Raw genomic sequence first — 17,555 nt, 5'->3', positions numbered from 1 at the left:
GCCCACTATATGTGCTGGCTAGCTGTATGTTAAAGGAGTTCATCTGTTCATGAGTAGTAATTTCTGATGTGCCTCCCAACCCAGCAAAGGCTACTGGTATGTAGCTGGCTGCCAACGTCACACAGATACATAAGAGGTGACACACCTGTGTTCGCAGCAAAAGTTAAATGCTATGCATTCTGTCCTCCATAGAAACTTGTTATGGTTTTGAGGTGTTTGATTGGATTCTTGGGTACTGTGGAGATGACCATGCCCATGGGGAGGAGCCACATGAGGAACCATAGTATTAGGCTAGACTCGAGACAAGCAAACACAGAGATTCGTCTTTTATTATACAGCTGAGGTATACCACCAGAAGTGGCAGTAGTGATGTGATCCAGCGGTAGCAGTCCAGGGACCCTCTGCAGAGGGGACCTGTCTCACAGAGATAGTATAGGGAGATTCAGATGCAGGTTCCCATTGCAGTAGAGCTGTAGATGAGACAGACTGAGAATGTTAGATTACTCACTAAGTTAGTAGCTGTATAGGTGGAGATCCCAGCAGGTAGAAGTTGTTGAATACAGGCACCGAGCCAGGGAGAGCAGGCCCTCGAGGAGCGAGTACCTGATCCCAGATAGGCACCTGAAAGAAAGTAAAGGGCCCAGGAGGAGCGGGTACCCAGGTTAGAGAAATACCCTGAAGGGCAGAGAGCTTCCAGCGGCAGCAAGGAAGCGGCAGAGTAGCTCAGACCAGAAGCTTTCCATCCATTCACGATCCTTGCTAACTCGATGAGCTAGCAAACAAGGGCAGGCTAAATACCCAGATGGCGTGACATCACTTGAGGGGGACGTCCCTGAGGTTCCCACCATGTCATGGATAAAGACGTGGGTGGCAAGCACGTGCGCACCCTGGAGGCCCTTAGGAGAAACATGGCGTGAGGCTTTGCCATTGCCGTTCCAGGCACGCTGGAGAGAGCGGCATGCAGACGCGGTGGCAGCCATCTTCCCAAGGCTAGCGGGGAGAGCAGAGAGAAAGGTGAGGCACAAAGGTCGAAGCTGTCTGAGACTGACGGATGCAACAGTACCCCCCTTCAAAGGGCCCCCCTCCAGACCTCCTACCTAGTCTTGGTTTCTGAGGATGCGTTCTATGGTATTGCTGAAGCATCTCTTTATCCATGATATTAGCCAAAGGTTCCCAAGAGTTTTCTTCAGATCCGAAACCCTCCCATGACCGGAGGTATTCCCATACTCTGCCTCTCTTTCTCACATCAAGGATGGCATCTACCTTGTACTTGATGACTTCTTCTGCATCAATAGGTGTAGGTTCAGGTGTCTTGGTGGAAAACTCACTAAGGACTAGCGGTTTCAGTAGCGAGACATTGAACGCATTATGAATCTTCAATGCTGTGGGAAGTTTCAGACTGTACGTGAGAGTACCCAGTCATCGGAGGATGGGAAAAGGTCTGACAAAGTGAGGAGCAAAACGAGCTGATGGTAGCTTGAGTCTTAGATGTTTTGTTGACAGCCAGACTTTGTCACCAGGCTGGAATTCAGCAGCCTTGGTATGGTGAGCATCATAGCCTTTCTTTGCTCTTTGTCCTGCTTTTTGGAGCATCTCTTTAGTCTTATTCCATAGTAGTTGAATATCTTTGGCAGTAGATTGAGCTGCCGGGGACAACACTGAAAGTGAAAGTGTAAGGGTGGTAATGGTAGTCGTCTGTAGACCACTTCAAATGGTGTGGATCCAGTTGATGTTGCTGGATGAAAGTTGATGGCGAATTCAGCCCAGGGCAACAGTTCAGCCCAATCATTTTGATGTGAACCAACGTAGGCTCGAATGAACTGCTTGAGTGTCCTATTCATTCTCTCAGTTTGCCCATTCGGCAGAGGTGGTCGAGAGAGATATCAAACTTCTTGCACAAAGCTTTCCAGAACTTTGCTGTAAATTGAACTCCTCTGTCTGAGACGATGTGCTTTGGCATGCCGTGTAGGCAAAAGATGTGGGTGAAAAGTCTTGTAAGCTCCATGGCTGAGGGCAAGCCATGGAGAGCCACAAAATGAGCCATCTTCGAGAAACGATCCACTGTAACCCAGATGGTGTTGTTACCTCCAGAGAGTGATAAGTCTACCACAAAGTCTGTGGCAATGTGAGTCCAGGGCTCATCTGGTACTGGCAAGGGATGAAGCAGGCCCCAAGGACGTCCAGGCGGAGGTTTCTGTCTGGCACAATTGGAAAAAGAAGCAACATAGGAGAACGTGTCTTCCTTGTGGGCCACCAGTAGTACTTCTGTAATTTAGCCAGTGTTCTTCGTTGACCAGAGTGTCCAGCCAGTTTCGAATCGTGAGCCCATGCTAACAGTTTTCTCCTTAGATTACCAGGTACAATGGTCTTGCCCGCAGGTACGGGATGTGTAGCTGACAGGATAACTCTCTTTGGGTCGATGATATGCTGGGGTTCATCAGGTACGTCCTCTGAGAGAAATGAGCGAGATAGGGCATCTGCTCTGACATTCTTATCTCCAGGGCAGTATTTCAGCACAAAGTCAAATCTGTTAAAGAACAGGGACCATCTTGCCTGCCTATGGTTTAGGCACTGAGCATGACGGAGGTACTCCAGATTTTTGTGATCCATGAAAACAGTGATCTGATGTTGTGCACCTTCAAGCCAGGGGTGCCACTCTTTGAATGCCATCTTTATTGCAGTAGTTCTTTATCCCCAATGCCATAGTTCTTCTCCGCTGGCGAGAAGCGTCGGGAGAAAAAAGAACATGGATGCAAGATCTTAGAGTCACTGGTCTGGCTTAACATGGCCCCTACGCCTACATCCGAGGCATCAACCTCTAAGATGAAGGGCCAGGTCGGATCCGGATGTCGGAGGCATGGCTTACTCTCAAGAAGGCGTCTTTCAGTTTCTGAAATGCTGTCACAGCTTCCGTAGACCTATTGGTGACGTTGGCACCTTTCTTAATCATTGCTGTTAGTGGAACAGTTAGTGAAGAGTAATTCTTGATGAATGTTCTGTAGTAGTTGGTAAATCCCAGAAATCATCTAAGAGCCTTTAGACACGCCTTTAGACATGCCATGACATGGATAAAGATGTGGGTGGCGTGCGCACGCGCACCCTAGGAGGCCCTTAGGAGAAACATGGTGTGAGGCTTTCCCATTGCCTTTCCGGGGACGCCGGAGAGAGTGGCATGCAGAAGCGGCGGCAGCCATCTTCCCAAGGCTAGTGGGGAGAGCAGAGACAAAGGTGAGGCACAAAGATCGAAGCCATCTGAGACCAACAGATGCAACAAAACCCATTAGTAAGTCCATATGCAGGGAATATGGCAAACTATCAACATGCACAAGATAATGGGTGTGGAACCAGTGTTTAAGGTTGTACAGAAACAATATGCAACAATCTCCCAGATGCAGCCATAACACCCAGAAGTGATGGTGCTGTGGTAGCAGTGTGGATGGGTGAAGCTAGAAATTAACCAGTGACATTGAAAAATCTTCCAAGGGTAGGATAGGAACGGGTCCTTTCGGATAATGTAGACATGCTAAGTGTATAGCACTTTCTTACTCAGCAAACTTCACGTCATATGCACTGTTTGCCCTGACTCATTTTGTCAGCCTGTGAAACATGGGGACAAAAAGGCATGGCCTGGGCGAATGGCCACCATACACAAATACAAGGCCCTTGACAGGCCACTGATCGTATACTCCACCACATGCACCCTCATTTTGGTGCCATTATGCACATACACATAGGCAGACAGATAACTTACAAAGAAAAGTTTTTCTTACCTACAAGCCAACCATCACCATACAGGCCGGCCTCAAAATTTTCAAAGAGGCCCGATTGCCTAAGTATAAAGGAATTATGCATGGCTCTCAGGTACCTGGCCACCTCATCCAGGATGCACATTCCAGCATCACAGACCACTTGGACATTGATGGAGTGAAAGAGCTTTCTGTTGCGGTACGTCTCCTCCCTTTGGCGGGGTAGAGTGATGGCCACGTGAGTGCAGTCGATAGCTCCAACAACATTTGGAAAGTGTGCAAAGGCATAGAAACCTCTCTTCAAATCCATCAACTCCTGATGCTCGCAAGGAAATTTCATGTAGCTATTAATGTAGTCAGTGACTACTTCGACTTGGTCGAGACAGTGTAAGAAAGTGGTTTGGGACATCCCCCACAACTCCTACTGTAGTTTGGAAAGACCCACTTGCGGTGAAATGGAGGGCAGCCAAGAGTTTGGTGAGGCCGGGGACAGCATAGAACCTTTGAGTGACCGGATCCAGATCCCCTCAGAGGTCTTCATATAATTCCTGGATTGCTTGAGAGCTGAGGCCATACCTGCTAACCACAAAGTCCTCTGGCATGCCCAGCAAGGAGGTGCGTGGTGGAAATATATGCTCCATGTATCTCCAGTGCTGTGGCTGCCTACTTGCCGGATGCTCGAGCAGACCCTGAGTCGGTGGTACCACAGCCTCTGCCTCCGGTGCTGGTACTTCCATGAAACATCTTGGAAGTGGCCTTGGCTGTTATTTACTTTGTTCTTCTTCCACGTGTTCTCGTCTGCAGTGAGCCTGGCGAGGCATTATGTATGCCTCTACATGTACACTTGTCACAAACAAAATGGCTTTACTAGAGTTGACCCTGTAAAATCAAGCATTTTTATTGGTCCAGGAAGGCATGGTAGGTGTGTGTGTTATATTTCGAGTTTTTTTTTGCACGTGGTATGCACCGCGATAATACCTCACTGCGCGATAAAGGCTGCAATTATTTTTTGGCCCATAACGCCAAGAAAAAAGGTGTAGTTATTTCCTGTGAACAAAGTCTGCGATAACGTGTGATAGGTATGACACGCAGTGCTACCACCCCCTATTTTACATTTATTCTGCCCACAATCTGTCCACTTTTATATCAATGTTAAATTTGCATACACAATTTGCAATATGCTGTCTATCGCGTGCATTACGGCGTTCTCACATGCAATTACGACCTATTGTGAAATGATGAATGACCCTGTAAGTCATTAGGCTGTGATAAATTCAGGGATGAAAATTGTCTTCCCACCTGATGAGTGGTTAAAACTAGCTGACTGAATTTCATGGGTAGTTGACTAAGTTTAGGTGCCTAACTCTGTGCTGACATTGCTATCCTAAATCTAGCTGGTTAGATTTTGGCTGGTTAGATTTAGGGTAGATTTTAAGCTGATTAGGTTGCATGTAAAAATTAGCTAGCTGGGTAAAATTTTTTAAAATCCATCTTTTTGAGATTATGGGCCTGATTTTCAAAAGCATGTATATGCTTAAAATGGGTCTTACACATGTAAATACACTTTACCTGTGTAAGTAGGCTTTTAAAAAATGCTACATATGTGCTATTGAATTATCCATAAGATTTACCCGCATAAGCCATTTACACGGGTAAATGGCTTTTGAAAATTGCTACAATAATAGTTACATTTACACAGGCACATCCTTTTGAAAATGACTCCCTTTGCTTGTAGAAATGAGGAGCCATGCAGTATGGAACCTAGTTCTTTTCTTTTCCTCACCTTTTTGAATCACCAGACTGATGGAAGAAGGCCAGGCAGCTTGCATAAAGTCCCAGAGCAACGGACTAAAGAAATGCTTCACTGATTGCAGTTGGTTGAGACTAGAGATCCATAGGGACATTGGACGATCCTGAGTGTGCACCTTTGTTCTGGAATGGAAATGCTTATGTGAAAAATAATAATCTTTTTTTCTAAGTCTGTTACCCAGGTTGTTTTGTTCTCAGCAGTCTTTGCAGGGGGAAAATCAAATATTGTCATTTGATTAATAGAGTGTGTGTTGATCATTCAGAACCAACACTAAGGTAGAAAGTTCCAACAATAATGGAGAGGAAAATGGTTGAATTAGTACAAATTTGAATCATGTACAATAACATTTAATTACCTTTCATGAACATTTGGGGGTGCAAATATGTTGTGAGACCCAGATGTAGGAATGTAGAGGAATGTGTGAGGGGAATAAATGTCATGTACATGCACTGTTTTCCCTCCTCTGACTTAAGCCCACCCCGGGAACTCCTCCTCACAACCAGCTAAAAGTACCGGGTGTTGCATAACCTTTGCCTCCCCCACTGCAGCAGCACCCATAAATCTGATAGAGACATGCAATATGCCCTGTTAATCAGCATTCCAAATGGACTTAAACCACATATAATTAATAGAAGGTGTGCCCACCGTTAGCTTGCAAAACAGCTTCAAAACGAGCAGGATATGAACACAAATTTTGAAACAAATTGGTATCATTTTCCAAATTTAATGACCAATTCCAAATTTCAGTGCAAAGTTTTGATGGAATAATGTCCCTAACCACTTTCCTTCAACAATAAACTTTCCACTTCATTCTCAATAATGACACCTATTTTTCAGCTGCATTCAAGTCTGGAGAGTGTTCCCTTGCCAAACGTCATTACCCCAAAAATCATGCCATTTTCTATAGCCTGCTGTTGCATGGCATTGGCTCACATGCATGGTGCCTTATCATGAACAAAAGTAGCTTTTCCTACTACCAAAATGTTTTACAGATCACTCAAAAATGGGATAGTATTTTTAGCTAAAATAGCATTTCGAAAATAAGTGCCACCCCAAGATTCTCTGTGTTCTTTGATTACTCACATTTTTCTGCACTGTTAACATGATAAAAGGGCCAATGCAAGCAGGGTTTCTGACAATTTGGAGATAATGTTCCTCATTGATAATTTTATTCAAAGATTTTAACAAAACTTGAACATTTTGAACAAGTGTTTTTTTGAATTGCCAAATGAATAATTCATCGGAAGGCAGTAATTGAAGGAACTCTTCTTCACCCAATTTTGTAACCAATTCACAGCCAGAGCCTTTCTTAGTATGAGTTTCAGTTTTCAATGGTTTTGAAATAACATGAAACACCTGGATATCAGCCCTGACTCGCTAACGATATACTGTTCCTCTATCAATTTTTTTTCTTCCTCTCATCCAAAATCATTCATGCCACCTGGTAACAGCTGTTTTCTGCTTGTTGCTGGAATTTTCAATACATTTTTGGCTTTCTCTGAAACAATTTTAGTGGTCGACTTCCGTAATACACTTGTCGGTAGTCTTGCCCCATGTCCTCTGAACCCAGCTTCCACTTCGACCTAATTTTTCGGCAATCCGCTTTTTCATAATAAAGGTTGTTCCAGCATTATGCACTCCAAGAAATTCAATACACTTAAAGGTGAATTTTAAAAGCCCGGTGCACACCAGAACCGTGAGATATGCTAATATGTTGGGCCGGCATGTGCCGATCAGATTTTAAAAGGCGCCTGCGTACACGCATATTTCGTGCTGCTGTGGCACAAATGAAAAATTCTGTAAAGGGGGCAGGGTGAGAGCGTTCCTGGATTTCAGCTTCAAATTTATGCATAAATACTTACGCACACAGGAGTGCGTCGGGGTCCCCTGTTGCATAACTTTACTTCTGCTATGGAGGCTATGTAAGTAATAAGGAAAAATAGATCGCTCGGCAGGGTTTTAAAGGTCAGGGCTAACAGGGGAAATGGGAGGCTATTAAACCAGAGCCTTTCTTAGTATGAGTTTCAGTTTTCAATGGTTTTGAAATAACATGAAACACCTGGATATCAGCCCTGACTCGCTAACGATATACTGTTCCTATCGCTTATCTTGGCAAACTGGGAACAAACTGGGAAAACTGTAAATGACGTTGGTGTGCGTGTCTACTAAAATCCCTTCACTTACGTGATAAAAGCGGCATTTGCTTGCATAGGCGCATGCTCACGTAATATTGTGCGCACATGTGTGCGCGGTCAATGTCTTTTATAACGTGCGCACATATGCATGTGTGTTATAAAATGGTCACATCCCTGGACACGGGCCGACAAACATGTGCAAATGTGTGTCCGTGAGTCTGTTTAAAAGTTACAGTCTTAAACGGTCAATCTGAAGCTATTTTTTCTATCATACATTCTGGCCATAAATAATAAATTTAAGTAATGTGTAAAGTACTGTTAAATTCCAAATTGAATGGTCTACAAAATGGTATAAAATTATTAGGGATGTGAATCGTTTTTTGACGATTTAAAATATCGTCCGAAATATTTTAAATCGTCAAAAATCATTAGAGGCGATATATAATAGGAATTCCCCCGATTTATCGTCAAAAATCGTAAATCGGGGGAAGGGGGAGGGGAAGGGGGAGGGCGGGAAAACCGGCACACTAAAACAACCCTAAAACCCACCCCGACCCTTTATGGCCATATTGCCGTATTGCAAAATGGCGCTGGCCGTATGACCGGCGCCATTTTGCAATACGGCAACACGATTCGAGTGCAGGAGGTCGTTCCCGGACCCCTGCTGGACTTTTGGCAAGTCTTGTGGGGGTCAGGAGGCCCCCCCAAGCTGGCCAAAAGTCGCTGGGAGTCCAGCGGGGGTCCGGGAGCGATCTCCTATGCTCGTGACGTCGGGGGACAGGAACCAAATGGCGCCGGCGCTACCTTTGCCCTGTCGGCAAAGGTAGCGCCGGCGCCATTTCTATCAACGCACCCGTGGCCCGAGAGTGGAAGATCACACCGGGACCCCCCCACTGGACCCCAGGTAATTTAAGACTTTTGGGGGGGGTTCGGGAGGGTGGGGGGTTTATTTTAAAGTGTCGGGGTGGGTTTTAGGGTTGTTTTAGGGTGCCGGTTTTCCCGCCCTCCCCCGATTTATGATTTACACGATATTTAAAAAAACAAAACCGCGACGATCCGATTCCCTCCCCCCCCAGCCAAAATCGATCGTTAAGACGATTGATCACACGATTCACATCTCTAAAAATTATATTAGTGGGATAATCCAATGCAGTGCTGGGGGGGGGGCAGGCAATGGTTATGCAACTCCGAGTATGCACACTGTGAAAGCATGCACAGAGCAGTCAATACGGGGCAATTAATATGCATTAAATCCCGGTGAACGCAGCTATTGTCCTCAAAATATAACTTTTGCACCTTTTCATTCATCATATTCCCATAGGTCTCTAGGGTATCTAATTAAGTTGTAGCTTTCAAAGAAATTCTCATGCCTATGAAAATCTGCATGGATGATGAATGATACAAGTATTTCTGTAAGATTTTTAAAAACCCCATAAAACATACCTATATGCCTTCTCCACAGCGTCAGGACGACTGTACGCTGCCACCAGCATATACATTGTGTCTGTGGGGATACCACAGATACCTCCATTCTTCATGATTTCTACAACAGGATTAGGATAAATATCATTAGCTGAATTGAATTATCTCTTTGGCTCAGCACACTATATGGATAGCTAATAGATTTCCATTCTTCATTCCATAACTCTGGAAAACAGAAAAAGTGCTCTGCTCTGGTTCTTTGCTGTAGCATAGAGCAGATTTGTTTCCCTTTTCCAGATATGTGAATTATCTAAAGAAACTCATTAGTCTATATCAGTGCTTACTAACCCTTTCCTGCAGGCACACCTAACCAATCACCCACAAAGCAGTTACGCGTAAAGCAAGAAACATAGGCATCATAGTTGATCTGAATCTCTCTATGGAACATTTCATCTCCACTGCTGTTAAATTATATTTGTATAAATTACACCTGCTAAAACATCTAAAACCCCTTCTTGAAACTAATAATTTCTGTCTGGTTTTACAATCATTAACATTAAACAACCTGGATTATTGCAACTCTCTATACCTTGGCCTAACAGCAAGCATGTACAATCCATCCATCGCAAATAGTTCAAAATGTGGCCGCACATTTCCTGACAGGTACTCACCCAGAGATCACAAAACTCCTGTGCTTGTCCTTACATTGGCTGCCTATTGTGTACCATATTCAGTACAAAGCTTTAATGTTTATATTTAAGCTGTTACATAATGATGCATCCGTTTGGCTAAGTACTGCCCTTCAGATTTATAAACCATCAAGACAGCTATGATCGGCCAATAAAAACCTGCTGGAAATCCCTGCTCCTAAACTGGTAAGATTAAATATTACTAGAGACCGGGCCTTCTCTGCTGCTGGACCAAGACTATAGAACTCCCTTTCGGACAAAATGCGGGACATTCTGGACATAAAAATTTTCAAAAAGTTCTAAAAATTGCTCATTTTAAACATGTTCCAGTAATGAACTAAATTCCATTTTTCCTGCATGCTGCCCAATCGACACTAAAAGTACAATAGAACTGGACACTTGAAACTCATGTTTAGTGGTCTTTGTCCCCATGCATCATTTATTATTTGTTAGTCCAATTGTATTTTCTGTTTTTGCATATTGTGATCTGGACTACATATATTAACATGTAAACTGTTTCAGACATTCTTTTGTAGAGTGTGGTATATAAGCCTTTTAAATAATAAATAAATAATAAACCAGTCAGGTTTTCAGGATATCTATAACGAACATTGGAGACCCAGGGTATGCAAATATATCTCATGCTTATTCATTGTGGCAATCCTGAAAACCTGACTGGCTGGGTGTGCTTCCAGGAGAGAGTTAGGAACCCTGGTTTATATCTTATATTCTATAAAAACAACCACAAAATAAGATGTCTATCTGCAGGAAAGGACATGACAAGACATATCCCCCTTATTCTGCGCACATGGAAAAGTAGGAACAGATTGCAATGGTGGAATAAGTCAACCTCTTCACTTAGGTCTCATGTTGGCCTTTGTCTGTAGGGATCCATATAATCCGGTTGAAAGAGAAGTAGAAGGCAGACATTTTAAAGCAGACATGAAACAGGGGGATGATAACTTTCAATATGGCGAGCGGGAGCACATCTGCATGTGTTTGCCAGCTTGTGCACATGGACACGTCCACTTTATAATATTTGCGAATATATGCATGCATATTATAAAATCAGTTCTATGCTCATACATGTGTGCACAATTTTATGTGCATGCACACAAATGTGGCGCCTACCACATAAGTGTGGGGATTTTGTAAGATACGTGGGCTGACACCAATACCCATTTCTCCAGTCCATTCCCAGTTCGCCCAGTTAAAGGATAGTTCTTCCTTACCTGCCCTAGCTAACTAGCCTTTCTTTTACAGTACGTGCCCCGACCTTTAAAACCCTGCTGAGTAGCCTAGGTTTTTTTTTTCCTACTTACTTCTCTATAGCAGAAGCAAAGACACATGGTAGGGGACCCCAGTGTATCTTGTGCGTGTAAGTACTTACGTGCACAGTTTTGGTTATGGACAGAACTGCCCATGTTCCGCCCAGATTCCACGCACCCCCAGCCCCCACCTTTTTGCCTTTTGGATTTATGCGCGTATCCAGGCACTTTTTTAAATCCGTGTACCGCATGCTGGCCCAAGACACATGTATTTCCCGGGTTTGACATGTGTAGGGCTTTTAAAATCTACCCTATAAAGTCTTAGCTAGGTGTGATTTATTTAGTTACTATCGTTAACTTTGCTAATGAAAAGAGCTCATGGTAGATTCTAATGAGGTAAAGCTTAGGTTTTTTGTTCAAATATACAATTTTAAAAAATTTATAAAGGGAAATGACCATTTCTGAGGAGAGAAAGAACCAAAAGTATCTCTTAACATAAGCTACAAATGTTAAAACATTTAATTGTTCTCTAAAACAATTTATAGCAGAAAACTACTAATTGTAATTGACTTCAGTTGTCTTGAAGACTGGCATATTTTTTAAATCCAACTACATTTATGTCCAAGGTTTTTTGTTTTTTTTTCATCATGGATATTCTTTACCTGCAATTCTCTTGACAGAGGTTGCTTTCCTGCAAGGCAGATGAGGACATACGGCACTTCCATTCCCAAAGCCACTGACTTTCAGAAAGGGGGTACCAACTGGGAGCTGGGGACTTTCAAAAGTGCTATTGAATAAGGCCAAGAAAAAGCAGTAAAAACTGACCAGGCCGAAAATAATGGTGACAGCAATATCATAACCGAATGGCAAAGCATTGAGTGCATCCAAGAGAAAGCTGATGATGATGAGTTCAAAGGTGAGAGAGTAAATGAACCAAACTTTGCTTAAAAACAGAGTGCAGAAGACAATGAAGCAGTTGAAAATCATAAAGCAGATAATGCCCACAGCTATGTTGAATCCCCTAATGGCACCATACAAACTGCCAAATCGAAAGAAGCCCCATATAATCCACATTATACCATAAAAAATGAATGCGGTGCTTTCAAGTGTTTTGCCATGGGAAAAAGCCACTGAGCCACTCAGAACCTGAAGAAAACCACCAGCAACCACCTTCCAGGGCAGCATAACAGTGATAAGTGGTGATGTTGGGTCAATTGTTGTGATGCAAAAAGCAGCAAGGGTATTGCAGGCATGGCCGAGCACCTCAGCATTTCCATATTTGGAATAGCCAAGGAAGGGGATATTAAGGTCCTTTTTTAGAGAAAACTTAAAAATATGAGTTCTTGAAAGCAAATCCTTAAGCATTCCTTCTCCTGTAGGGATTTTAACAACTGCTTTAATGTTGTAAAGATAAACCAGTGCTAGAAAAGCAGAGGCCACAAAAATAACAATATCCACTCCCTGAGGTCCACATTGGAAAATACCAGTAGGCTTACAGCTAATTGCAATGCAGTAGGCCACAAACAAGAGAACATACAAGCCTTCCACTAGACTTTTACTAGTGAAGAACAATGCTAAAATAAAAAATAAGACAGCAAAAACCACCAGAATAGGAATAGGAAACACTGGCTCAAATGCCTGCCACATCTGAAACAAGAGAGAATAGGCTTCAGCAAACCTCAGGATAGAAGTGAAGCCAAAAAATGTAGCAGCAAGTGTATCAAGGCAGCGGTAAGACAGAATACAGATCCCTATTTGGTAAACACCAGCTACCAAAAGCCATGGCACCTGACCCACAAACAGAGCAGTCGTCACTCCTAGAAGTTTGCAGCCAAAGACACTAGCAGACGATATATTCAGAATCAAGCCAATTACAACCAAATCATTTTTACTGGCACCCTTGCCTTGGCTTTGCCCATTCACTATACCCTTAGGCGGGGCTGTGCCAGGAAGGATGATTCGTTGCATACTGAGGAAACGTAGGACCCCACCCAGCAAGAGATAGACGCTGACAATTGTGACAATAAGATAGTTACATGCAACAGCAGAAGAGCCAAAGCTGCTGTCCAAAAACATCACAATTCCATGAGCATTAGAAAATGAAATGGCAAATGCCATAATGGCAATGGAAATTTCCTTTTGAAGAAGCCCCACAGCTCCAATGATAAACATACCCAAACTAAAAGCCAGCAGCCCAGGGATCATGGCATTTCGCATATCATTGGCTCCATGCAGAATTCCTTGCCCCTGAAGGATTTGGATCACGCCAGAACTGCACCACAGCGCTGAAACAGTTAGGCAAAAAGAAACGACAACAGGGGCATTCCCCAAACTCTTCTGGACTCCTGCAGGAATAACATTAATCACAGTAATTATTATTTGTACATAAGGTGTCAGAAGACCCTTTTCTTAGGCATTTTTACAGTCTAAAAGGCCAGTGTGCTAACCTGAGAGTGGCCTCAAAATCATGATCCTATGTGGAAAAATGGCAAACTGCCCACATAATTCTGCTCGCAAACTATTTGCCATTCTTTGATGTGTAATTTTGTATTTGTAATGTTCATAAAAATTATGCAAAATCATTAATGAGCTGGAGTCATGCAACTAGCTCATTAATAATTTTGGCATTACAAAATTGCATGTGGAAAATTGTGCAGGGAGATGTAGTTAAGTTAATAATGTCTCCGATTTCACACACAGTTGGTCACAAGAAAATTGCTTAAATGGAAATACTTGGTAATATCATGAGAAAAAATATCTTAAGGTACCGCACCATTCCTAAAGAGCCAATCTCAGGTTAGTACATCAGTGCCTAATAAGTTTGATGTCTAGCAGGTGGAGCAACTTGCTTGAAGTCAAACAGAAAGTGATGGAGATAGGATTTAATGAGTCTTCAGATTTCATCACTCAGTGCAGTAATTACAAGGTTCATTTGCCCAGAATAAGTACAAAAAAAGGCAAATGCCAATTACCAGAAAAATAAATATGAACATGTAAACTTAAATAAAAATAGTCTCAGTTATTTCCAAGTCCAATTACTTTACCTGCATACGCCAAGAGAGCTGCAAGAATGAGCAGCAGAACCCCCAACGCAGTGCTTGGGATCAAGGGAACTGCTCTAGTGGAGCTGTAGAAACTGAGAGCCAATAAAAAGGAGCCTGAAGACAATAAACCACAAAAACAGAAAACAAATAAAATGCTGAACATTGATAATGGAAAGGTGAAAGAGTACAGGTAAATTTTATACTAGAGCAAGAGTTGGCTGAGATTCAAGAGCTTCCAAAGCCTGCATTGCAACACCTTTATTAGTCAAGTGTGTTTCCTTACAGACAAATATAAATATAAATCAATAATCAAGATATCAATATAAAGAAAAATACATAGTGCAATCAGTTATAGTAGAACAATGAGGTAAAGACAGTAGTCTCTTGAAATGGAAACTGATTTGTTTCATATTTATTTGATACCCATTGAGACATGTTTCTGAAAATTAGCTATTCCATAAGTCTGTTATGATCAAGCTTTATGATCAAGCTTTTTATGCATTTTATAAATTGACTAATAACTACGATGACTTTCTAGCAATATCCTTTCAGCTGTGTTCTTAGTTTGCAGCTATTTTAGGTGTTTATTATTATATAATATTTATGATTGAATTTATTTTTCAATTTTGTGTCTATTGATTTTTTTTGTCATTATATGCTGTATTTTCATAATATAATACTATACCATTGATAGTACATACCAGTGATTCTTCCAGCAGATATAGTAAGGAATCCTAAGGTATCATCTGTTTTCTTTGACACCACCATAGTTGAACTGTTGTCTTCTACCAAATGAAAATTGGAACACAATTTATAACTGAATGTTTCCCCTTCCAGGTATTTATCATATATAAATTGATCAAGCAAAATCATGTTTCTCATTTCTCAAGCTTTTTACCAAATGAAAGGTCTTTGCCTAATTTTATACTTGACTTGTTGCCATAAAATTTGCACTGCACTGACATCCTTATTAGCATAAAATCTACACTGAACTTCAAGGATTGGGGGAGACAAGGCCACTTGGGGCTATTAATATTAATTTGATCTTCCCTGAGGGAAAATATGGTCTATCAATCATCTAGCTTTTATTTGCAAACATTGACTTTAGTAAATTATTATTATCATCATGATTTGTATAGTATATACCAGATGTATGCAGTACTGTATAGAAGCATATAATGGACAATCCCTACTCTTTTGAGCTTACAATTTAGTCAAGATAGCCAGACAGAACACTCAACAAAAAACAGTTGAGGTTTTAAGTTAATACGGAAAGATTGAGAAGCCTTAAGGTAGATGTATGCTATTTATTGATCTAAGTGTATTCTTGAATAGAATTCCACAATATTCTTTTGATTATATTGCTTTACTGGCTATATATTATAACCTATAGAGCAGTTAATAGATTTAAAATTAATGGGAACATTTATTTATTTTAAATTTATTTGCCAAACCATCATAACTATTTGACTGGGTCATTTATCAATTGGCGTTAGGGCCTTAACACATATGTGATAAAGCCCTAACACATGTGATAAATAATGCAACGCAAAGGCATATGCAAATTCAACACTGAGCATTCCAGTGAGAGGAGTTTGGGTGGAGTTTATGAAAATGAGGGTCTGCTAGCGTGGAATGTGATAGAGTAACGCACAACGTGGTTTTCAATACTAGAAATAACTACACCTATGTTTTGCAATACGGTAAAAAACACTTTTTATCACACAACTGCAGACATTATCGTGAATCACAGGAATTATCAGGGTGATTATCGTGCACAATAAAAAGTATTTTATCAGACACACTTGCCTGGGCCAATAAAAAACACCTGTTCTTACCTGGCCTAACTTCTTATGCCCATAATGTGTAGTAAGTTACTTGTTGGGGGATACTAGATGCTTTGGGAGGCTCGCCACAGACAATAACAAGAGGAACAAGAGCAACCTCAACAACAGGCAAGGGCAATTCCAAGCCGACCTAGGGAAGTCCCTGCACCAGAAGCCGAGCCACTGGCCCCACAGGGTCGGGGTCCATAGTGGCGCCTGGTACGTAGACGGCCACAGTAGAGGAGATACAGGGATCCCATCTTTCCTCCCAGAGCATCATTGCTGGGCATGCAAGAGAATCATATGGTTAGCAGGTATCGCCTTAGCTCTTGGGTTATCCTGGAATTATATGAAGAAATCTGAGGGAATTTGGATCTGGTCACCGAAAGGTCCCATGCTGTGCCTGGACTCACCAAATTGTTGGCCACCCTGCATTTCATCACATCCAACTCCTTCCAAACGACAGTAGGGGTTGTTGGGGGGAATGTCCAAAACCACTTTTCCCCGCTGTCTGAACCAGATCATTACAGCAGTCTCTGACCACATTAATCACTACATAGCATTTCCTCGGGTCAGGCAGGACTTGATGGACTTGAAGAGAGGCTTTTATGCCTTTGCAAACTTTCCCAGAGTTCTGGGGGCCATTGATTGCACTCACGTAGCCATCATTCCACCTCCTGTCAGGAGGAGATGTACCGCAACAGAAAGCTCTTCTACTCTATCAACGTGCAAGTGGTCTGTGATGCTCAAATTTGCATCCTCGACATGGTGGCCAGGTACCTGGGAGCTGCGCAAGATTTCTTTATATGGGCAATCAGGCACGTGCAAAGATTTTGAGGACAGCCTATATGGTGACGGTTGGCTCGTAGGTAAGAGAGATGCTTCTTTCTATATTCCATCTCGGCCTATGTGGTTGTGGCAAATGGCACAGACATGGGGGGGCTGTGGGGGATGTAACAGCATTGCTGATATGACAAGTGGCTTGTACACTTACATCTGCAGGCCATTTCCCCAGGGCCTGCCTTTTTCCCCCCATGCTGCAGAGGCCTGCTAATCTTGTGAGGGCAAACAATGCACTTGCCATAAGCTTGGTGTATGAGCAGGCACTATACACTTTCTACAGGTTCACTTTCAAAAATGCCCTGTTCATATCCTCCCATTTAGAGCAGTTGAAATCTCACTGGCTAATCACAAGCTTGAAGTATCCACACTAGAGATGTTAATTCGTTTTTGCCGAATTGGAAATTTCAACAAAATTGTCCGATTCGGCATGGTTCGGAGGACCCGAAAAACGATTGGGTTTCCCTCGAAATTTCAGGGAAAATCATTTTTCGGGTTAGCACGGGGGGAAGGGGCACATTTATTTAAAAAAAAAAAAACCCAAACCCACCCCAACCCTTCAAATTTACTTAATTACAACCCCCCCCCCCCACCATCCCGATCCCCCTCCCAAAGATTTATTGAAATCCCTCGTGGTCCAAGGGGCGTCTCGGGAGCGATCTTCCGCTCTCAGGCCATCGGGCTTGCAGGAATCAAAATGGCGCCGGTGGCCCTTTGCCCTTACCATGTGACAGGGGCTACCAGTGCCATAGTAGGAGCAATGGACGGCCAGCGC

The 17,555-nt window shown here is 42.6% G+C and overlaps 1 protein-coding gene across 1 annotated transcript in view; it reads right to left on the bottom strand.

Moving 5' to 3' along the window:
- LOC115094415 overlaps nucleotides 1-15,006 on the bottom strand; it is a 36,219-nt gene extending 21,213 nt beyond the window's left edge. Inside the window, exons 1-5 of the mRNA XM_029607445.1 lie at nucleotides 14,816-15,006; nucleotides 14,115-14,228; nucleotides 11,733-13,415; nucleotides 9,135-9,234; nucleotides 5,530-5,678 (exon numbers count right to left, since the gene is read on the bottom strand). Of these exons, the coding sequence (XP_029463305.1) occupies nucleotides 5,530-5,678; nucleotides 9,135-9,234; nucleotides 11,733-13,415; nucleotides 14,115-14,228; nucleotides 14,816-14,996 (2,227 nt within the window). The 5' untranslated portion in view covers nucleotides 14,997-15,006. The remainder of the gene's footprint in view (nucleotides 1-5,529; nucleotides 5,679-9,134; nucleotides 9,235-11,732; nucleotides 13,416-14,114; nucleotides 14,229-14,815) is intronic.
- Nucleotides 15,007-17,555: the final 2,549 nt, after the last annotated feature.

This window comes from Rhinatrema bivittatum, chromosome 6 (genome assembly GCF_901001135.1).
Source record: "Rhinatrema bivittatum chromosome 6, aRhiBiv1.1, whole genome shotgun sequence".
In the NCBI taxonomy this organism is placed as follows: domain Eukaryota; kingdom Metazoa; phylum Chordata; class Amphibia; order Gymnophiona; family Rhinatrematidae; genus Rhinatrema; species Rhinatrema bivittatum.
Note: the sequence above shows the minus strand (reverse complement) of the source record. Positions and strands in the feature narration are given on the sequence as shown.